The sequence below is a fragment of the Ranitomeya imitator genome, chromosome 10 (assembly GCF_032444005.1).
Source record: "Ranitomeya imitator isolate aRanImi1 chromosome 10, aRanImi1.pri, whole genome shotgun sequence".
NCBI classification, from domain to species: domain Eukaryota; kingdom Metazoa; phylum Chordata; class Amphibia; order Anura; family Dendrobatidae; genus Ranitomeya; species Ranitomeya imitator.
The window spans coordinates 31220730-31244432 of NC_091291.1; the positions used below are offsets into that span (position 1 = coordinate 31220730).

General features: G+C 41.6%; 2 protein-coding genes across 2 annotated transcripts in view; one reads left to right on the forward strand and one right to left on the reverse strand.

Annotated features, from left to right (window-relative positions):
* The window catches only part of LOC138650946 (cathepsin D-like), a 150432-nt gene that overhangs the window by 51845 nt on the left and 74884 nt on the right, over nucleotides 1-23703 (reverse strand). The gene's annotated exons all lie outside the window — the stretch shown is intronic.
* Nucleotides 17619-23703, forward strand: part of FUZ (fuzzy planar cell polarity protein) — an 83319-nt gene continuing 77234 nt past the window's right edge. Inside the window, exon 1 of the mRNA XM_069740832.1 lies at nucleotides 17619-17798. Coding sequence (XP_069596933.1) covers nucleotides 17712-17798 — 87 coding nt within the window. The 5' untranslated portion in view covers nucleotides 17619-17711. The remainder of the gene's footprint in view (nucleotides 17799-23703) is intronic.

Genomic DNA, 23703 nt, shown 5'->3' on the forward strand with positions numbered 1-23703 from the left:
AGTTTGATATACACAAGATGTAAATAATCAGTGTTCATAAAAATAGATCTGATGCACCGATTGGACACCCAAATACCTAGTCCAACCCCACTAGGCTGAGTCCCCAGTCAGGCCACAAACGAAAAAACCACAGTCAGTCGGTACCTTTGTTATAGAGAATCCCTACACAACAACCATTTGGGTCACCCTAATACCCTACTGATGTATATATAAACACAATTAGTATATTCTCAAACAAAGCCTCCCTTGTAGACTCGACGCGTTTCCCCTCACTGTTACATGAGGTTCATCAGGAGTAAAACACGATAATAAGGGGTTACTTAGCTTGTATTAAATGTCAAAACCGAAACCGATACATGGTATAGCATCCCAGGGCTCCAGGGCAGATCCCCTCTTGATATGGTGCCTCGGAAGAAGTGCTAAAGTGTATGCGCTTTATACCTTGCTTTTAGATTGTGCCACCCACCTTGTAGCTCTGCGTACATGCCGGTATAGACTTCCGGTAAACTCTCGGCGTTCCGGATGTGATCACATCACACAAGGGAATCCAGTGTGATGTGCGCATGCGCAGAAATCTCGCGCACGCGCTGACGCTCAAGCGTTCCACAGATGCGTTCCAGTTGCTGCGCTTGCGTAGTAACACGTACCCGCAACTGTGCCAGCGTTACACAAAGGCACTATGGAGACTGCGCATGCGTCCCCCTCAATATGGGCAACGCTTCAAGACCCAGCGATCTGTAGACATATCAAAAGCACTGCGCCGGCTCAACCCACATATGTATGGGAAGCGCTAGCACCGCACTACAAACCAAGAGCTGAGGTACCACAACTGACACAGATGTAGAAGGTACCGTGTTACCAATGCTGCAGACATAGATAATGGTCAAAATATGATTAAACCATTACCCATAGAAATAGCCGATATACCTATTGCAACCATACCTTAATATCACAATTTAGGCTTTTACTACCCATATTTACACTATATATCTCTAAGCGCATATCACTACTAAATCTCATTATGATTCATGTGTCCGGGAATATATTTCCACAACACACACTTAGATGCAGTATCTCAAAATTGAGATCAGTGAATATATATTTATACAAGTTTGTCCCATTAGGAACAATACTGCAGGAGAAAAATCAGGTGACCAATATTTTATCAACAGGGAATAATTTACAGATAACACCCAAAGTTCATCTGTTCATTGAGTCCCCTAGGGAAAACCGTGTCCAACCTATGGATCCATTTCAACTCCTTCTGTAGAATGGTCCTATCCCAATTTCCACCCCGAACTGATGGGGCCACAACCTCCACTGCACAGAAAGAAAAGGAACTGAGGTCACCCTGGTGAACATCACGAATATGTCTAGATACGGGAGTGTCCCTAGCATGCCTGATGTCACCCAGGTGTTCACCTATCCTTCTTCTCAGTTCTCTTTTAGTTTTTCCAACATAGTTCTTTGGGCAGGCACACTTAAAAAGATATATCAAACCACTCGTTTTGCAATTAGCAAAATGTCTGGTCTCAAAAACTCGACCTGTACTAGCACTGGAGAAATGATTACCCGTAGAAATATACCCACAGAAGGAACATCCTCCACATCTAAAGGTACCCATCTGTCTTTTGTCAAGCCAAGTACCACTCTTTCTTGGGGGGGTAAAAGTGCTATGCACCAATTGATCCCTCAATGACCTCCCCCTTTTATAGGTAATGGTCGGTGTTCCTGGTAAAAATTCATGAATGTCAGTGTCTGCCAGCAAGATATCCCAGTGCCTGCCGATAATATCTCTCACCTCCCGGGAACAGTCATCAAAATTACCTATGAGTCTTACAATGGAGTCAGATTCTACCTTGTTCTTAGATTGTAACAGGCTGCTTCTTGGGATTTTTTCTACATACTTAAATGTATCCCGAAGGATATTATTGGGGTAACCCCTTTCACGGAATCTATTTCTCAGGTCTCTCGTTTCAACGTAAAAGGATGAGTCCGTGGAGCAATTTCTCCTTGCCCTCATATATTGACCTTTGGGTATCCCCCTTCTGAGCCCATAGGGATGATGACTGCTCCATCTGAGCAGATTGTTAGTAGAGGTCGGCTTCCTGTATATTGCGGTTTCCAGGCGACCCTCCTTATCCTTACTGATAGTAACATCCAGGAAGTTGATTTTTTCTTTATCAATCTCAGCTGTAAACCTTAGGCCAATATCATTCTTATTCAAACTCTCTATGAAGGTGTTGAAAGAAATGGTGTCGCCTGTCCACAAAATCAGAACATCATCTATATATCGCCCCCAGAATAGTATCTGGGGGCACCACCAAGATGACCTCCCTTCATCAAAAACCACGGTATCCTCCCACCAGCCCAGGAGCAAATTGGCATAGGTAGGGGCACATGAACTACCCATAGCCGTGCCCCTGAGCTGGTGGTAAAATTTGCCGTCAAAAAGAAAATAATTGTGGGTCAACATAAAATTTAATAGGCGACCTATGAACCGGTTATGCTCCACAAACTGAATCCCCTTAGTTTTTAGAAAATAATCAACAGCTTGCAAGCCTGCATCATGAGGGATACTGCTGTATAAGGCTTCCACATCAATAGATGCTAGCCATGTATCCTCCCCAACAGTGATATCCTCTATTTTTAATAAGAGATCAGCAGTGTCTCGTATATATGAAGGCAGAGCAATAACAAATTCACGTAAGACTTTATCAATGTAGATGCCACAATTCTGTGAGATTGAGTCATTACCCGAAACTATCGGTCGTCCCCTCAAAGGTACCAGCCCCTTATGTACCTTTGGCAAGGCATAGAATACAGGTATTGTTGGTGTTTTTTGTACCATAAAGTCCCTTTCGTTCTTTGATATTAGCCCCTGTGTCAGAGCCTCATCTAATAAATAGACAAGTTCAGAGTTAAACCTATCAGTAGGATCCTTCCTCAAGAGTCCATATGTTGACTCGTCCTTTAATATTTTAAGACACATATCTCTATAGTTGTCACAGTCCAGGATCACGAGGTTACCCCCCTTATCCGAAGGTTTAAACACCAGCTCCTTCTTTTTTGATAGAGCATCAAGGGCTCTCCTTTCACATGATGTTAAGTTTGACATATTGCTCTTCTTTTTGGCACCTAGTCTCTTGAAGTCAGTTAATACCAACTGTGTAAATATATCTATACTGGTGTTCATAGACAAGGGGGGCATCCTCGTGCTTCCAGGTTTGAGTTTAGTAAAAGGACCCATGCCCATTGGTCTCATACCTTCCTCCAACATATCTGTCAGAATTCTTACATCAGATAGTTCAGTTATGTCAATACCCAAACTTAGGCACTCAGCTTGATCATGACTCTTGAAGAATTTTTTCCACTTTAGTTTGCGAGCAAACAGATTAATATCCTTCACCCACTCAAACTCATCGAACCTGTTAGTCGGGACAAAACCTAAACCTTTATCAAGGACTCTCTTTTCTACATCCGACAAGGTATAAGATGATAAATTAATAATGCTGTTATCATTATTTCCTTTTCTTAGTACCGGGGAGTTCCCAGTCGCTCCCTTAATTGGTAGGGGAGCCCTCGTCTCTCTAAAAAAGTGGAAGCAGAGGGCACAGTTGAGGACCCAGATGTACCAGAATGACCCGGATAAGGTGGTTGATAGCCCATTCCACCTCTTGGTGCACCATATCTCTTTTTTGTATTCCTTCCCCATCTCTCTCTACGGGGTCTGAAAACTGGACTGGTATTATTACTTCCCAGATACCTAGAGGACCCACTTTTTTCACTATCTGATGTCTCAATGTCTGATGATGATACACTTGCCCCTTCCCTTCTCTGGGGAGGGTCTTCTTCCAGAAAACAAAACACCCTATTATCCTTAAAATCACGACTATCACGATTGAACTGTTTGTGTTTCCTTTCCTTGATATCAGTTTGGAATTTTTCTATGTTAGTTTGAAGGGTTGACTCCCTCCGATTGAAATCTGGATCACTCTTATGTTTAATAATGTTCTCTATTAATTCAGTCAATCTCTTACTTGTTTTGTCAAAAGTATTTTTTTCTTCTTGTAAAAGAATCTGCATAAGTCTCACCGAGCTCTCAATCAACTCATTCCGCCACTTATGCAATAATTCAGATGTTCTAGCCCTACGTGCTGGAATAATGTTCAGTCTCAGTCCTTTAGGTATAATTTTAGTCTTAATATAATTCTCCAGTGACTGTACCTCCCACCAAGACCTGATGTTATCTCTGTAGCAGCCAGTTAATTCATGAAAAAGATCCCTTAGATCAGGTGAGTAAGTTGGATCATTGGTATCCCTAGGGTCACTATATACATCCCTGGCGTCACATGCCCATGATTCCCTGTTGATTGGTCCTGCAAGAAACCCTGCCATAAGACTAATTGTAACACTTTCACAGAGAAAAAGTTGAACTATGGGGACCTCTACTTTTAACAACTTCACAGAAAAAAATCCCCAGTGTAAACTAGATAAAAAATACCTTTATTAATTAATTAAAACCTATAATAATAAGTGCACTTCACATAAACCATCACCATGACAACAACATAAAATAGAAAAGACCAGGATGATGCCTAGCCCTGTACTGCACTACCTGCACCCTACCTACCAGCGGAGGTTGGCACCCTAAAGACCTGCGCAATTGGCGCCCCCGCTCACCGTCGACTATCCCTTCTACCCCTATTGGGCCCTAATAGGACGGGATGAAAATACATACACAGTCATACAGAAGTACTATAATATGATGGAGAAACAGGGGGAGTCTATATTGCTACCTGCTCTTCCCCTACCTATCAGCGGAGGTTGGCACCCTATGATAGTACGTGGCGCCCCCGCTCAACGACGACTGTACACTAAACTGTCCCTTTTTAGATGTTTCGGGAGATAAACTACTGTATGTATAATAAAGTGCTGTAGTGCTTATAAACCATGTCTAAACACACTCCACAGGTTTATGTGAAGTGCACTTATTATTATAGGTTTTAATTAATTAATAAAGGTATTTTTTATCTAGTTTACACTGGGGATTTTTTTCACTTTTAGAGCCCTTTTTGAATATTGGCACCACATTTGCTATGCGCCAGTCCTGCGGAACAGACCCTGTCGCTATAGAGTCACTAAAAATAAGAAATAATGGTTTATCTATTACATTACTTAGTTCTCTTAGTACTCGTGGGTGTATGCCATCCGGACCCGGAGATTTATCTATTTTAATCTTATTTAGCCGGTTTCGCACCTCTTCTTGGGTTAGATTGGTGACCCTTAATATAGGGTTTTCATTGTTTCTTGGGATTTCACCTAGCATTTCATTTTCCACCGTGAATACCGTGGAGAAGAAGGTGTTTAATATGTTAGCTTTTTCCTCGTCATCTACAACCATTCTTTCCTCACTATTTTTTAAGGGGCCTACATTTTCAGTTTTTATTCTTTTACTATTGATATAGTTGAAGAACAGTTTGGGATTAGTTTTACTCTCCTTAGCAATGTGCTTCTCTGTTTCCTTTTTGGCAGCTTTAATTAGTTTTTTAGATAAAGTATTTTTCTCCCTATAGTTTTTTAGAGCTTCAATGGTGCCATCCTGCTTTAGTAGTGCAAATGCTTTCTTTTTACTGTTAATTGCCTGTCTTACTTCTTTGTTTAGCCACATTGGGTTTTTCCTATTTCTAGTCCTTTTATTCCCACAAGGTATAAACCGCTTACACTGCCTATTTAGGATGTTCTTAAACATTTCCCATTTATTATCTGTATTCTCATTTCTGAGGATATTGTCCCAGTCTACCAGATTAAGGGCATCTCTAAGCTGTTCAAACTTTGCCTTCCTAAAGTTCAATGTTTTTGTGACTCCCTGACAAGTCCCCCTAGTGAAAGACAGGTGAAACTGCACAATATTGTGGTCGCTATTTCCTAAATGCCCGACCACCTGCAGATTTGTTATTCTGTCAGGTCTATTAGATAGTATTATCTAATACTTTCTCCTAAGAAAGTCAAAATCGCACTTTTACGTTCTTAAATATTCAGGTTTTAGGTTTATTAATTGACGGACAGCAGTGTTCTTTTTTGTTTTTATATATTTTTTTTAACGGCCTTCGACTCAATCTTGAGCCATGGTGGCTTGATGGATGAACGCTCTGTAGGATGCTCGATCTTATGCAAGTCTAGAAAGGTCCACCAGTGTCTTCTCCATCATTATCTTGATAGTATCAAGCCATTGAGTTGCTGGTCTTCCTCTTTGCCTTGTTCCTTCTATTCTTCCGACCATGATGTCCTTCTCCAGTGATCGTTCTCTTCGTATGATGTGTCCAAAGTAGACAAGTCGTAGCTTGGTGGTCCTCGCCTTGTTCCTTCTATTCTTCCATCCATGATGTCCTTCTCCAGTGATTGTTCTCTTCATATGATGTGTCCAAAGTAGACAAGTCGTAGCTTGGTGGTCCTCGCCTTGTTCCTTCTATTCTTCCATCCATGATGTCCTTCTCCAGTGATTGTTCTCTTCATATGATGTGTCCAAAGTAGACAAGTCGTAGCTTGGTGGTCCTCGCCTTGTTCCTTCTATTCTTCCATCCATGATGTCCTTCTCCAGTGATTGTTCTCTTCATATGATGTGTCCAAAGTAGACAAGTCGTAGCTTGGTGATCCTCACCTTGTTCCTTCTATTCTTCCATCCATGATGTCCTTCGACAGTGATTGTTCTCTTCATATGATGTGTCCAAAGTAGACAAGTCGTAGCTTGGTGATCCTCGCCTTGTTCCTTCTATTCTTCCATCCATGATGTCCTTCTCCAGTGATTGTTCTCTTCATATGATGTGTCCAAAGTAGACAAGTCGTAGCTTGGTGGTCCTCGCCTTGTTCCTTCTATTCTTCCATCCATGATGTCCTTCTCCAGTGATTGTTCTCTTCATATGATGTGTCCAAAGTAGACAAGTCGTAGCTTGGTGATCCTCGCCTTGTTCCTTCTATTCTTCCATCCATGATGTCCTTCTCCAGTGATCGTTCTCTTCATATGATGTGTCCAAAGTAGACAAGTTGTAGCTTGGTGATCCTTGCCTTGTTCCTTCTATTCTTCCATCCATGATGTCCTTCTCCAGTGATTGTTCTCTTCATATGATGTGTCCAAAGTAGACAAGTCGTAGCTTGGTGATCCTTGCTTCCAGTGACATGTCTGGCTTAATTTGTTCCTAAATTGATTTCTTTGTTCTCCTTGCCATCCATGGCACCGATAACATCCTTCTCCAGCACCTCATTTCGACGGCGTTAATTCTTCTTCTCTCTTGTTTATTTATCGTCCAGGTTTCGCATCTGTATGTTGAAAGCACTGCAGTTGTTCAAGAATAAAATGAATCAAAAATACAAATTGCCAAATACTTGTGCACATAGTGTAGGTGATCGGACCCTGCTTCCTTAGTATCAGTTGAGAAATGTCATCTCTTCCGGATCCAGCACTGAAATGTTGGTAAAAGACACAAGGTACTCAGTGTAATAGAATCGGTAAGTGAGATAGAAATAAGTATAATATAAGAGAAAAGCTATTAACGGCAATTACATGGAACTTTGCCCGTATGTGCTTTGACTCGTAGGTCAGCCTGTTTCATTTTTGATAACATTACATTTGCTGCCGGTTCTGGAAATGAATTGTTTAGCTCCATCTTTTGTTCTCTATTCACTTGATCAGACAACCAATTAATAATTGTGTTCTGATACAGTTTCTGCAGAAAAGCTAATGGAGTCATCTAACTGCACAAGCGGCAATTAAGATCACTAATCTGCTGCCTTTTCAGATTTCTCTTTTTATTTTTTACAAGTCAAGTTGATGGAGACTTGACAGGCCGAGCTGCTTCACATATACTGTAAATCATATATATGATTCTGACAATGAGATGACTCACGTGAAAGCGCTCAGTATCCTCTGGGTATTTCCTGCCCATTCCTACACACTTTATATTTTGGTTTCTTTTGGATTTGAGATTGGGAGATTGGAATTTGGGGAGGGAGTAAGAACCGTCTCCTGATGAAACCATGGAGTCTGGATGGGTCAGTGCAGCCATGTATTTTTTTACTCCAAAACACTATCCTTTGAATAACCAGCTGAGGACAGTACCTGGCGGTTTCTTCTCGCCCCAATCCCCTAAACAGACAGGTATCACACATATAATAGAATCCTAGAATGTTAGAGTTCGAAGTGACCTCAAGAGTCATCTGGTCCAACCCTCTGCTCAATGCAGGAGTCACTAAACCATCTCATGTCCAGCCTCTGAAGACTTCCATTGGAGGAGAACTCACCCTTCTCATGGCCCTTCTTTTTTGCAAGCTAAACATTCCCAGATTTTTTAACCATTCCTCGTAAGACATACTTTGCAGTCTCCTCACCATCCTGGTAGCTCTTCTCTGAACTTGCTCCAGTTTTTCAATGTCTTTTTTAAAATGTGGTGCACAGAACTGGACACAGTATTCCAGATGAGGCCTGACCAAGGAGGAGTAGAGGGCAATAATGACTTCACATGATCTAGTAATACACCCTAGAACTGTGTTTGCCTTTTTTGCTGCTGCATCACACTGTTGACTCGTGTGCAGTCTGTGATCGAAATGGAGAAACCTACCAGGGATCGGGGTGGGAGAAGCCATCGGAGACCTGTGTCAGACTGGTCACCTGAGAAGCATAGTCCCTGGCCAGCTTTTCAAAGTATTTTGAATGAATTAGGATCTTACTCTGTTACGCCCTTATAATAATAATAATCTTTATTTTTATATAGCGCTAACATATTCCGCAGCGCTTTACAGTTTGCACACATTATCAAGGCGCATGTGTCCTAATAAGATCCAATTTGTCAACTTTTGATGGTTATTCTTGTTTTTTCTTTTAGTATAGCCAATAGCAAATGATAAATGACTGGCACTATGCTAACAGGTAAAAACATACAAAAAACGAGATTCAAAAAGTTGGTGCTCAAATTCAATTGGGCAACTATAAACCAATTATTCAAAGAAGAAACTGTGGCAATCAAAGAATTTATATATCTTCTCACATATGAGGCCTGATGAAGCATAGGAGAATGCGAAACAGCTGTTGCCTCTGGACTCTCTAAATGCTTGTCAAGATAGTGTTGTGAATAAAAGATATATCAATTCGTTATTCGTTGAGTGCCACTTTTCCTTCTCTGAATTTATTTTTTTTTTTTAGTATAGAGCCAAAGATTCGTTGACAATTCTTTTGCTTTCCCCATGACTCACAATCCTGAAATGTCAGTGGCTGGATGAAAGATGCAAGAGTCTGTCTGGATCTCAGACACTCACTCAGCTTTTATGCACACACACTGATTACAAGCAAATAGGTCAGAGATGAGGATGTTACCTTCAAACCCATTTGTGTCAACTTCTGTGCATGTTATCAGGCCCAAATCACCAGGGTATGTGAACTTTTGATCATTGTTATTTGGATGTTTGGGGTTGTCAATATGATTTAAAAAGAGAAAACACAGTAGTTTGACAATAAATGGCTTCACCCAACCACTAACCATGAGTGGAGAAAAGGTTTTGGTGTTACCATTCATGTTCTCTGAAAAAATGACAAGAAAGCCAAAATTCTGCAGGGGTATGTAAACTTTTGAGCACAACTGTATTTGGTAATTCGGTTTCTAATAACCCTCCACGAGAGCCCACAAGAGGATGTCACCTCACCCTAATAGGGACAGGAAACACAAGAGGTCAAATATAGTAAAGTCCCATCCTGGGACAATGTAATACATAATAAAGAAAATAATACAAGAACACAAATTTGTTATCGCCGCGTCTGTAATGACCCGCTCTATAAAACTGTCCTACTAGTTAACCCCTTCAGTAAACACTGTTAAAAAAAAAACAAACTGAGGCAAAAAACAATGCTTTATCATCATACCGCTGAACAAAAAAGTGCAATAAAACACGATCAAAAAGACGGCTGTAAATAAAAATGGTATTGCTGTAAACGTCATCTTGTCCTGCAAAAAAAAAGCCGCCATACACATCCATCAGGAGAAAAATAACAAAAGTTATAGCTCTCAGAATAAAGCGATGCAAAAATAATAATTTTTTCTATAAAATCGTTTTTATTGTGTAAAAGCGCCAAAACATAAAAAACTATATACCGTATATACTAGAGTATAAGCTGAGAATTTCAGCCCATTTTTTTTAGGCTTAAATTGCCCCTCTCGGCTTATACTCGAGTCATACCCAGGGGTCGGCAGGGGAGGTGGAGTGACAGCGGTCTAAGCATACTCAACTGCTCCTGGCGCGATCCTTGGTTCCGTGGCACCAGCAGCTTCTTCTTGTAGTGAGCGGTCACATGGTACCGCTCATTACAGTAATGAATATGGACCCCACTCCACTCCCATAGGGGTGGAGCCACATATTTATTACTGTAATGAGCTGTACCATGTGACCGCTCACTACAGGAAGAAGCTGCCAGCCCCGGGGAAGCAGGGACCGCGCCAGGAGCAGGTGAGTATAAGCAGTGTGCGATATTCACCTGCTCCCCGTTCCACCGTCGCCAGCCGCCGCTGCGTCTTCTGCATCCTCTGCACTGACGCTCAGGTCAGAGGGCGCGGCGACGTGATTAGTGCGCGCCGCCCTCTGCCTGTGCAGTCAGTGCAGTGGACAGGGAACGTAGCGGCGGCTGGCGGCGGTGGAACGCAGAGCAGGTGAATATAGAAAGTGCCGGGGGCCTGAGCGACGAGAGAGGAGTATGTGATTTTTTTTCTTTTTTATCGCAGCAACAGCAAATGGGGCAAATGACTGTATGGAGCATCTTATGGGCCATAATCAACATTTATGGAGCATTACATGGGGCAAAGGACTGTATGGAGCATCTTATGGGGCCATAATCAGCATTTGTGCAGCGTTATATGGGGCGTATTTTGTATGGAGCATCTTATGGGGCCCATCATGAACTGTATGGAGCATTATATGGGGCTCCTGATTCAATATGGATATTCAAAAACACTTAACCTACTCATGTCTCAATTAATTTTACTTTTATTGGTATCTATTTTTATATTTGACATTTACCAGTAGCTGCTGCATTTTCCACCCTAGGCGTCAATTATGACACCTATCCATTATTAATCCAATAGTACGAAATGGTTAATAAAACACACACACATTATTACAAAGTATTTTAATGAAATAAAGACCCAGGGTGTTTTAATATTTTATTATACTCTTAATCCACCTGAAGACTTTTTGTCACCTGAAACAAAGTAAAAAAAACCAAACAACAATATCCCATACCTTCCGTCATTACAGTCTTGTCCCACGCTGTAAATCCATCTGAAGGGGTTAAATCATTTTACACCCAGGAGCTCTGCTAATGCAGCTGTGTTCCTGACTGTTAAACTTGGTGAATGAATGGAATACAGGGGAATCTACTGTAGTTACCTCGAGTCGCGGTGATGCGCCCTCTGGTGGAAGAACTCATATGAACTCGAGCGTGGGAAAATATTCTGAAAAGTTCCCAGGCTCGAGTTCATATGAGGACATCCAGCAGAGGGCGCATCACCGTGACTCGAGGTAACTACAGGTCATTCCCCTGCATTCCATTCATTCACCAAGTTTTACAGTCAGGAGCACAGCTGCATTAGCAGAGCTCCTGGGTGTAAAATGATTTAACCCCTTCAGATGGATTTACAACGTGGGACAAGACTGTAACGACGGAAGGTATGGGATATTGTTGTTTTTTTTCTTTTTAACTTTGTTTCAGGTGACAAGGGCCTTCAGGTGGATTAGGAGTATAATAAAATATTAAAACGAAACCGGCTAAATAAGATTAAAATAGATAAATCTCCGGGTCCGGATGGCAGACACCCACGAGTACTAAGAGAACTAAGTAATGTAATAGATAAACCATTATTTCTTATTTTTAGGGACTCTATAGCGACAGGGTCTGTTCCGCAGGACTGGCGCATAGCAAATGTGGTGCCAATATTCAAAAAGGGCTCTAAAAGTGAACCTGGAAATTATAGGCCAGTAAGTCTAACCTCTATTGTTGGTAAAATATTTGAAGGGTTTCTGAGGGATGTTATTCTGGATTATCTCAATGAGAATAACTGTTTAACTCCATATCAGCATGGGTTTATGAGAAATCGCTCCTGTCAAACCAATCTAATCAGTTTTTATGAAGAGGTAAGCTATAGACTGGACCACGGTGAGTCATTGGACGTGGTATATCTCGATTTTTCCAAAGCGTTTGATACCGTGCCGCACAAGAGGTTGGTACACAAAATGAGAATGCTTGGTCTGGGGGAAAATGTGTGTAAATGGGTTAGTAACTGGCTTAGTGATAGAAAGCAGAGGGTGGTTATAAATGGTATAGTCTCTAACTGGGTCGCTGTGACTAGGGTTGAGCGACCTTGACTTTTTTAGGGTCGAGCCGGGTTTCGCGAAACCCGACTATCTCAAAAGTCGAGTCGAGTGAAATCGGCCGATTATGACGAAAAGTCGAAGATCGACCGAAACACGAAACTCAATGCAAAGGCCTCCTCCTCCTCCTCCCCCTCCTCCTCCTCACAAGCGACAACATGGCGATAGGCGTCCACGCCCCTAAGATCTATGTCATCACTCTGCCCACGCCCCTTCATTGGCTGAAAAAAATGGCGCCAAGCGCGTCATACGAAACGCGACTTTGGCGCGAAAGTCGCGTACCGCATGGCCGACCCCACACAGGGATCGGGTCGGGTTTCATGAAACCCGACTTTGCCAAAAGTCGGCGACTTTTGAAAATGAACGATCCGTTTCGCTCAACCCTAGCTGTGACCAGTGGGGTACCGCAGGGGTCAGTATTGGGACCTGTTCTCTTCAACATATTCATTAATGATCTGGTAGAAGGTTTACACAGTAAAATATCGATATTTGCAGATGATACAAAACTATGTAAAGCAGTTAATACAAGAGAAGATAGTATTCTGCTACAGATGGATCTGGATAAGTTGGAAACTTGGGCTGAAAGGTGGCAGATGAGGTTTAACAATGATAAATGTAAGGTTATACACATGGGAAGAGGGAATCAATATCACCATTACACACTGAACGGGAAACCACTGGGTAAATCTGACAGGGAGAAGGACTTGGGGATCCTAGTTAATGATAAACTTACCTGGAGCAGCCAGTGCCAGGCAGCAGCTGCCAAGGCAAACAGGATCATGGGGTGCATTAAAAGAGGTCTGGATACACATGATGAGAGCATTATACTGCCTCTGTACAAATCCCTAGTTAGACCGCACATGGAGTACTGTGTCCAGTTTTGGGCACCGGTGCTCAGGAAGGATATAATGGAACTAGAGAGAGTACAAAGGAGGGCAACAAAATTAATAAAGGGGATGGGAGAACTACAATACCCAGATAGATTAGCGAAATTAGGATTATTTAGTCTAGAAAAAAGACGACTGAGGGGCGATCTAATAACCATGTATAAGTATACAGGTCCTTCTCAAAAAATTAGCATATAGTGTTAAATTTCATTATTTACCATAATGTAATGATTACAATTAAACTTTCATATATTATAGATTCATTATCCACCAACTGAAATTTGTCAGGTCTTTTATTGTTTTAATACTGATGATTTTGGCATACAACTCCTGATAACCCAAAAAACCTGTCTCAATAAATTAGCATATTTCACCCATCCAATCAAATACAAGTGTTTTTTAATAACAAACAAAAAAACCAACAAATAATAATGTTCAGTTATGCACTCAATACTTGGTCGGGAATCCTTTGGCAGAAATGACTGCTTCAATGCGGCGTGGCATGGAGGCAATCAGCCTGTGACACTGCTGAGATGTTATGGAGGCCCAGGATGCTTCAATAGCGGCCTTAAGCTCATCCAGAGTGTTGGGTCTTGCGTCTCTCAACTTTCTCTTCACAATATCCCACAGATTCTCTATGGGGTTCAGGTCAGGAGAGTTGGCAGGCCAATTGAGCACAGTAATACCATGGTCAGTAAACCATTTACCAGTGGTTTTTTCATCTCCATAAAGCATTTCAGCCGATGGAAGCATGAAGTGCTCCAAAATCTCCTGATAGCTAGCTGCATTGACCCTGCCCTTGATGAAACACAGTGGACCAACACCAGCAGCTGACATGGCACCCCACACCATCACTGACTGTGGGTACTTGACACTGGACTTCAGGCATTTTGGCATTTCCTTCTCCCCAGTCTTCCTCCAGACTCTGGCACCTTGATTTCCGAATGACATGCAAAATTTGCTTTCATCAGAAAAAAGTACTTGGGACCACTTAGCAACAGTCCAGTGCTGCTTCTCTGTAGCCCAGGTCAGGCGCCTCTGCCGCTGTTTATGGTTCAAAAGTGGCTTTACCTGGGGAATGCGGCACCTGTAGCCCATTTCCTGCACACGCCTGTGCACGGTGGCTCTGGATGTTTCCACACCAGACTCAGTCCACTGCTTCCTCAGGTTCCCCAAGGTCTGGAATCGGTCCTTCTCCACAATCTTCCTCAGGGTCCGGTCTCCTCTTCTCGTTGTACAGCGTTTTCTGCCACATTGTTTCCTTCCAACAGACTTACCATTGAGGTGCCTTGATACAGCACTCTGGGAACAGCCTATTTGTTGAGAAATTTCTTTCTGGGTCTTACCCTCTTGCTTGAGGGTGTCAATGATGGCCTTCTTGACCTCTGTCAGGTCGCTAGTCTTACCCATGATGGGGGTTTTGAGTAATGAACCAGGCAGGGAGTTTATAAAAGCCTCAGGTATCTTTTGCATGTGTTTAGAGTTAATTAGTTGATTCAGAAGATTAGGGTAATAGGTCGTTTAGAGAACCTTTTCTTGATATGCTAATTTATTGAGACAGGTTTTTTGGGTTATCAGGAGTTGTATGCCTAAATCATCAGTATTAAAACAATAAAAGACCTGACAAATTTCAGTTGGTGGATAATGAATCTATAATATATGAAAGTTTAATTGTAATCATTACATTATGGTAAATAATGAAATTTAACACTATATGCTAATTTTTTGAGAAGAACCTGTATAAGGGGACAATACAAATATCTCGCTGAGGATCTGTTTATACCAAGGAAGGTGACGGGCACAAGGGGGCATTCTTTGCGTCTGGAGGAGAGAAGGTTTTTCCACCAACATAGAAGAGGATTCTTTACTGTTAGGGCAGTGAGAATCTGGAATTGCTTGCCTGAGGAGGTGGTGATGGCGAACTCAGTCGAGGGGTTCAAGAGAGGCCTGGATGTCTTCCTGGAGCAGAACACTATTGTATCATACAATTATTAGGTTCTGTAGAAGGACGTAGATCTGGGGATTTATTATGATGGAATATAGGCTGAACTGGATGGACAAATGTCTTTTTTCGGCCTTACTATGTTACTAACTATGTTACTATGTATGTAAAACACCCTGTGTCTTTATTTCATTAAAATACTTTGTAATAATGTGTGTGTCTTTTATTATCCATTTTGTACTATTGGATTAATAATGGATAGGTGTGATAATTGACACCTCTCCATTATTAATTTGGCTTAATGTCACCTTACAATAGCAAGGTGACATTAACCCTTCATTACCCCATATCCCACCGCTACACGGGAATGGGAAGAGAGTGGCCAAGTGCCAGAATAGGCGCATCTTCCAGATGTGCCTTTTCTGGGGTGGCTGGGGGCAGGTGTTTTTAGCCAGGGGGGGCCAATAACCATGGACCCTCTCTAGGCTATTAATATCTGCCCTCAGTCACTGGCTTTACCATTCTGGCAGAGAAAATTGCGTGGGAGCCCACGCCAATTTTTTCTGGGATTTAACCCTTTAATAGCTAGAGACCCCAAATTTGACACAAAGACACTTCTTACATTACTGAAGAGGAATATGTAATAAAAGAAGGGATATTACTGTATGTAACCATGTCTCATATCATGTTGGGTTTAGGAAGGAGATAGCAAAAGCCGGCAATTGAATTACCGGCTTTTCTGCTATCTAGTGCTGTATGAAATATTAATATATATACATATATATATAGACTGTATATGTTTATAAGAATATTTGAGCCTATGGATCCATGATGTCGATTTTGCAAGCCTGCGAGAAGAAAAAAAAAAAAAAAAAAAATCGCAGTACGGAAGCCATACCGTTGACACACGGATAAATTTGTGCGTAAAAATCACATCCTCGCATTGAATACGGAACAGTGTTTTGGGACAATTACTACGTATTACGGCCGTAAAAAACGGACCGTATTTACTTACGCCTAGTGTGACGCCGCCTTACATGCAGAATTGTCACATTTTTGCACAAACAAAAGAGAAAAGAAGCTGCAACATATAAGAAAAAAACGCAAGAGAAAAGGCAACAGGAGCAGAAAAAAAAGCAATAAAAACAGAAAAAAAATGCAAAACAATGTATTAGGCTATGTGCACACGTTGCGGATTCTCTGCGGATCCGCAGCGTTTTTTGCAGTACAGAAACGCTGCAGATCCGCAATTCATTTACAGTACAACGCAAATCAATGAGAAAAAAAAATGCTGTGCACACTTTGCGGAAAATCCGCTGTGGAAGCGCTGCGGTTTAAAAGAAGTAGCATGTCACTTCTTTTTTGTGAATCTGCAGCGTTTTTGTACCCATTCCATTATAGAAAACCGCAGGGGTAAAAACCGCAGCAAATCCGCAAGAAAACCGCAGCAAAAATGCACAAAAAACGCTGCAGAACCGCAGGTGCGTTTTCTGCCAGGAGAGGCAGAATCCGCACCAGAAATTCCTAAGCCTAATCCGCAACATGTGCACATAGCCTTAAATACAGCAGAAAAAGGGAAGTAATAGAGAAAGAAAAATGCAAAAAAAAAAAAAATGCAATAAAACCAGAAAAATGCCCCCAAAAATACAGCATTAAAAAAATAGAGCAGAAAAAAAATTGCAAAATAAATGTAATAAATACAGCAGAAAAATGTAAAAAAGTAATAAAGCAGAAAAATGCAAACAAAAAAATACAGCAGAAAAATACTTATAAAAAGGGCAGAAAAAAATGCAAAAAAAAAAAAAGTAATACTGCAGTTAAAAAAAAATGCAACTAGACAAGAGAAAATGCAACAAAATCAGAAAAAAATGCAAAAAAAAGTCATAGAGTAGAACAATGTAAAAAAAATGTAAAGCAGAAAATGCAAGAAAATAATACAGCAGAAAAAAATGCAAAAAAATGTAATAAAGCAGAAAAAAAGGAAACCATGCAAAAAAAATCATAATAAATAGAGCAGATTTTCGACAGGTGTGACTATGGGCCAGGGGGCTTTTTTCTTGCCCCCAGAAGCCCTATAATGTCCCCCGGAGGACAGGCCGGCCTGCAGAGCCCTGTGCGCCCACTGTCTGCGCCGCTCTGCTGCGCCGCTCTGCTGCACTGCCGCCCTCCACTGCTTCCCATGCAGCAGGATTGCAGCACTAGCGCAAATGACGGCGGCCATGACTGACAGCGGACCGTACCACAGACGTCTCTCCATAGGGGGCGCTTCCTGCCACACTGACCTCTAGCGGCCAACACCAATACTACTTACTCTGCGACGTCATTGTCCCCGCCCCTTTCTCTGTAACCTAGCAACCGCTTCTCTTGTTGCTGGCTTCTCTGTGTCTCTTCCCGGCATGCTTTTCGAAAAGCAAGATGGCGGCTGCCGGCTGTGATGGTTTCCATGGCAGAGCTCGTGATGACTCGTGAAAGGAATGGAGGAGACGTCGGTGTTTCTGCTGTGCCTGACGGCCAGCAGCGGGGTGCCACTGTACAGCAGGAGCAAGGGCAGCAGCAGGCAGGTAAGGACGGCACCGGCCTGTTATATGGGGGTAGTCCCACCATTGTGGATCTTTCTGGAAATCATCCGTGCCACTCAGCTGGTCATTGTATGGGGGTCCTAGATTTTACAGGGGTCATTTATGTCCTAGCATCAAGGGAGGGAACGGCTGAGACCCCGGCAGTGTAACCCCTCACATGCCGCAGTCCTCGCAGCATCGCTGTCTAAGGGGTTCGATGCCATTGTTAGGTGTCACTGAGCTCCACTGGGGGCCAGACAGTCACAGGGAATCTGTCCTCAGGAGTCGCCCCCCGGAGCCCTCTGTAGAGCCGTGGAGTTTAAGTTCATCCTGTACCCCAACATGTTGATCCAGAGGAAGGAAAAAAGCCCCATGTCCATAGTCTCATTGCCCTTACAGTAAGGAATCCATAGTCTCACTGCCCTTACAGTAAGGAATCCATAGTCTCACTGCCCTTACAGTAAGGAATCCATAGTCTCACTGCTCTTACCGTAAGGAATCCATAGTCTCACTGCTCTTACAGTAAGGAATCCATAGTCTCACTGCTCTTACAGTAAGGAATCCATAGTCTCACTGCCCTTACAATAAGGAATCCATAGTCTCACTGCTCTTACCGTAAGGAATCCATAGTCTCACTGCTCTTACAGTAAGGAATCCATAGTCTCACTGCTCTTACAGTAAGGAATCCATAGTCTCTCTGCTCTTACAGTAAGGAATCCATAGTCTCACTGCCCTTACAGTAAGGAATCCATAGTCTCACTGCTCTTACAGTAAAGAATCCATAGTCTCACTGCTCTTACAGTAAGGAATCCATAGTCTCACTGCTCTTACAGTAAGGAATCCATAGTCTCTCTGCTCTTACAGTAAGGAATCCATAGTCTCACTGCTCTTACAGTAAGGAATCCATAGTCTCACTGCCCTTACAATAAGGAATCCATAGTCTCACTGCTCTTACAGTAAGGAATCCATAGTCTCACTGCCCTTACAATAAGGAATCCATAGTCTCACTGCCCTTACAGTAAAGAATCCATAGTCTCACTGCCCTTACAGTAAGGAATCCATAGTCTCACTGCCCTTACAGTAAAGAATCCATAGTCTCACTGCTCTTACAGTAAAGAATCCATAGTCTCTCTGCCCTTACAGTAAAGAATCCATAGTCTCACTGCTCTTACAGTAAAGAATCCATAGTCTCACTGCTCTTACAGTAAAGAATCCATAGTCTCACTGCTCTTACAGTAAAGAATCCATAGTCTCACTGCTCTTACAATAAAGAATCCATAGTCTCACTGCTCTTACAGTAAAGAATCCATAGTCTCTCTGCTCTTACAGTAAATAATCCATAGTCTCACTGCTCTTACAGTAAGGAATCCATAGTCTCACTGCTCTTACTGTAAGGAATCCATAGTCTCTCTGCCCTTACAGTAAAGAATCCATAGTCTCACTGCTCTTACAGTAAAGAATCCATAGTCTCACTGCTCTTACAGTAAAGAATCCATAGTCTCACTGCTCTTACAGTAAGGAGTCCATATTCTCACTGCTTTTACAGTAAAGAATCCATAGTCTCACTGCTCTTACAGTAAAGAATCCATAGTACAGTAAGGAATTGCTGGTGAGGAGATGTGTAGCTAGAATAATGGCTGCAGAGGTCCCCGTCATAAGGAGCATAAAGGCTGGGAAGGAGAGGAGCCATATTGGTCTGATCGGGTTTATATGCATTTTATTTTCCACCTTTCTGCATGCCAAGAATATTCTCCAACCTCGGAGGGGGAGGTGATAGGCCGTTGTTCAGTCATCTTGCCTCCAAAAATTGTGAGGAACAGTTTCCACGTTAGGTGCGAGTATACGGCACTCTGATTGCTGCTGTTTAACCACTTAAATTCCACTGTTATTCCTGGTGGGGCTTCCGTTCTGAATTTTTATGTTTTTCCTACTAAAATAATAATAATAATTAAAAAAAAAAAAAAAAAAAAAACTATACAGTTTTGATATCGCTCTAGTTTTACTAGTTTTACTGAGCTCTTTTTTTTTTTTTTTTTTTGCCACAGAATGAAAACGGACATTTTAAAAAAAGAAAAAAAACAATAACTGAATAGCATTTTTTTTTGTTTTTTTTGCTTTTACACATTTCACCTAACTTGGATTTTTTTTTTTTTTTGCAGTACGTGATAAAGGGAATTCACTCAAAATTACAATTTGTCCAGCAAAGTTCTAAAAAAAAAATCCTATGTCGACGGAGAAATAAAAAAGTAAAGGAGAAGGGAAAAACATGCAGCATAAAAAAAAAGTGTGTGGTCATGAAAGGGTTAACTGCAGCACCTCTAATAAGTGTGTATATATATATATATATATATATATATATATATATATATATATACCTTATATATGTGCATATATATATATGCATACATACATACATACATACATACATACATACATACATACATACACACCTTATATCCGATTTGCCCAGGTCATGATGGATGCTGTCCACTAGATGGCGGTATTACTCTTCACCATTTGCTGTGCTGCATCTTTTTCTCTTTTTTTTTCTTCCTCCGTTTCGCATTATGTTGGTTGATGATCACAGGCTGTAATTAGTCGCACACATGTGTGCATTGCAAATTGTTCTGTAATTACCATGGATAATGCAGATATTATGATAATTATTAAATGTGTTTTTTTTTTTTGTGTGTCCTTAGGAGTTCACATCTTTTCCTGCTGATGTTGGCTGAGACATTCAACCATCATCTGCCGCTAATAGTGGTGGAACCTCCTGTTAACATGTTAAATGCTGCTGTCAATCTTTTTTTTTTTTACGGGACAAGTTGTAATTTTGATTGGCACCATCTATTTTATCATGTGAAATACTGGGATTTAATGGAGAAACGAGTTTGATTTTTTTTTTTTTATTGCATTCGTTAAATGGTAAAAATGATCAAGTCCGTACGATCACTGAGAAACCAAACATGCATAGTTTTTTTTTTGTTTGTTTGTTTTCTCATTCCGCCGTTTACCCATCGGATCAATTCATTTTATATTTTGATAAATCGGACTTTTATGATAAAAGTCATGGAGACGCCACATATGGTGCGCACTCTCACAGCTCTGTGTCAGAAAGGAAACAATAACAGTTATAAGTTTCAGAATATGGCAACCGGGACCAAACATTTATTTTTAAGGTTTGCTTGTTTGTTTGTTTGTTTTTGTAGCCCTTAAATTACTATTTCAAAGTAAACAAAAACATATAAACATTTTTCTTTTTTTTTGTTAAGAGGACGCCGATGACAGTATTCCCCGCTTTGATGTCGGCTCCGGCGGTGAGCCCGCATCAAAGCCAGGACATGTCGGCTGTTTTGAACAGCTGTCATGTGCCCGCAATAGGCGCAGGTGGAATCGTGATCCACCCGCGCCTATTAACTAGATTTAAATCGCGCTCCCAGCCATCGGTCCGGACATACGTGCACCGCTGACCCCCGTCACGTGATCGGGGGTCATCGGTTCGTCAAGATGTCTCCTTGAGACCTCTATGGTTGATGCCAGATTGCTCTGAGTGCCACCCTGTGGTCCCCGCTCATAGCAAGTCTGTAATTCTACTACATAGGAGCGATCTGAGCACCGCCCCTATGTCGCAGAGCCGATCAGGCTATGCCAGCTTCTAGCCTCCCATGGAGACTATTGAAGAATGCCAAACATTAAAAAAAAAGTTTTTAAAAAAATATAAAAGTTTAAATCGACCCCCTTTCGCCCCATTCAAAATAAAACAATAAAAAAAAATCAAACCTACACATATTTGGTATCGCTGAGTTTAGAATCACCCGATCTCTCAATAAAAAAAGCATTAACCTGATCGCTAAACGGCGTAGCGAGAAAAAAATTCAAAACGCCAGAATTACATTTTTTTTGGTCGCCGCGACATCGCATTAAAATGCAATAACGGGTGATCAAAAGATCATATCCGCACCAAAATGGTATCATTAAAAACGTCAGCTCGGCGCGCAAAATAATAAGCCCTCTCCCGACCCCAGATCCAGAAAACTGGAGACCCTACGGGTATCTGAAAATTGCACAGTGGCGACATCCACTTCACATGTATGGCGGCCGGGCGCACTGAATTTATGAAGCGGGCTCAGGAGCTGAGCCGTCTCCCTAGTGTGCTGTACCGAGATCACAGCTAGCTCCAGTTTAACTCCTTAGATGCCAATTGTGACAGCAGCATTTAAATAGGAAGGAATATTTGGAGGGTCACTACCCTGCCCCCATCACACATCCCTCTATTGTCATGGCAGCCAGGGGGACCTTCTGCAAGTCCCAATGTCTGCCATGTCTGTATACCTAGAGACTAGTAATTCATGCTGTATCAGGGGGTTAATTTAACCCCTTCACCCCCGGAGCTTTTTCCGCTTTTTCATTTTTGGTTTTTGCTCCCCTCCTTCCCAGAGCCATAACTTTTTTGTTTTTCCGTCAATATGGCCATGTGAGGGCTTATTTTTTGCGGGACGAGTTGTACTTTTGAAAGATACTATTGATTTTACCATGCCATGTAACAGAAAACGGGAAAAAAATTCCAAGTGTGATGAAATTGCAAAAAAAGTGCAATCTCACACTTGTTTTTTGTTTGGCTTTTTTGCTAGGTTCACTAAATGCTAAAACTGACCTGCCATTGTGATTCTCCAGGTCATTACGAGTTCATAGACACCAAACATGTCTAGGTTATTTTTTATCTAAGTGGTGAAAAAAAATTCCAAATTTTGCTAAAAAAAATGCGCGATTTTCCGATACCCGTAGCGTCTCCAAATTTCGTGATCTGGGGTCAGGTGAGGGCTTATTTTTTGCGTGCCGAGCTGGCGTTTTTAATGATACCATTTTGGTGTAGATACGTTCTTTTGATCGCCCGTTATTGCATTTTAATGCAATGTCGCGGCGACCAAAAAAACGTTATTTTGGCGTTTTGATTTTTTTTCTCGCTACGTCATTTAGCGGTCAGGTTAATCCTTTGTTTTTATTGATAGATCGGGCGATTCTGAACGCGGCGATACCAAATATGTGTATGTTTGATTTTTTTTTTAATTGTTTTATTTTGATTGGGGCGAAAGGGGGGTGATTTGAACTTTTATATATTTTTTATTTTTTTCATATTTTTAATCACTTTTTTTTTTTAATTTTGGCATGCTTCAATAGCCTCCATAGGAGGCTAGAAGCATGCATAACTCGATCGGCTCTGCTACATAGAGGTGAAGTACAGATCACCTCTATGTAGCAGAAATGCAGGGTTGCTTTGAACGCCGACCACAGGGTGGCGCTCAAAGCAATCGGCCATCAACAACCATAGAGGTCTCAAGGAGACCTCTGGTTGTTATGGCGATGCACTGCTGACCCCCGATCATGTGACGGGGGTCCGCAGTGCGAGCACTTCCGGCCGCGCGGCCGGGAGCGCTAGTTAAATGTCGCTGTCAGCGCTTGACGGCGGCATTTAACTAGTTAATGGGCGCGGGCGGATCGCGATTCCGCTCGCGCTCATTGCGCGCACATGTCAGCTGTACAAAACAGCTGACATGTCGTGGCTTTGAGGTGGGCTTACCGCCGGAGCCCACCTCAAAGCAGGGGATCTGCCAGCTGACGTACTATTCCGTCAGCTGGCAGAAAGGGGTTAAAATATACACGTTTGTGTATATGTATATATATATATATATATATATATATATATATATATATATATATATATATATATGTATATGTATATGTGTGTTTTGCATTTTTTTATCCCCAAAAATTCTGTGTATATACGGTAAATATAAAATTTGAAATCCGTTTTTTCAAAATGCAAAATTTTTAAAAATTAAAATTGCAGATCAATAAACTATTAAAAAACAAGTCCTTATGTCGATAGAAAAAAATGAAAAATTGAGGA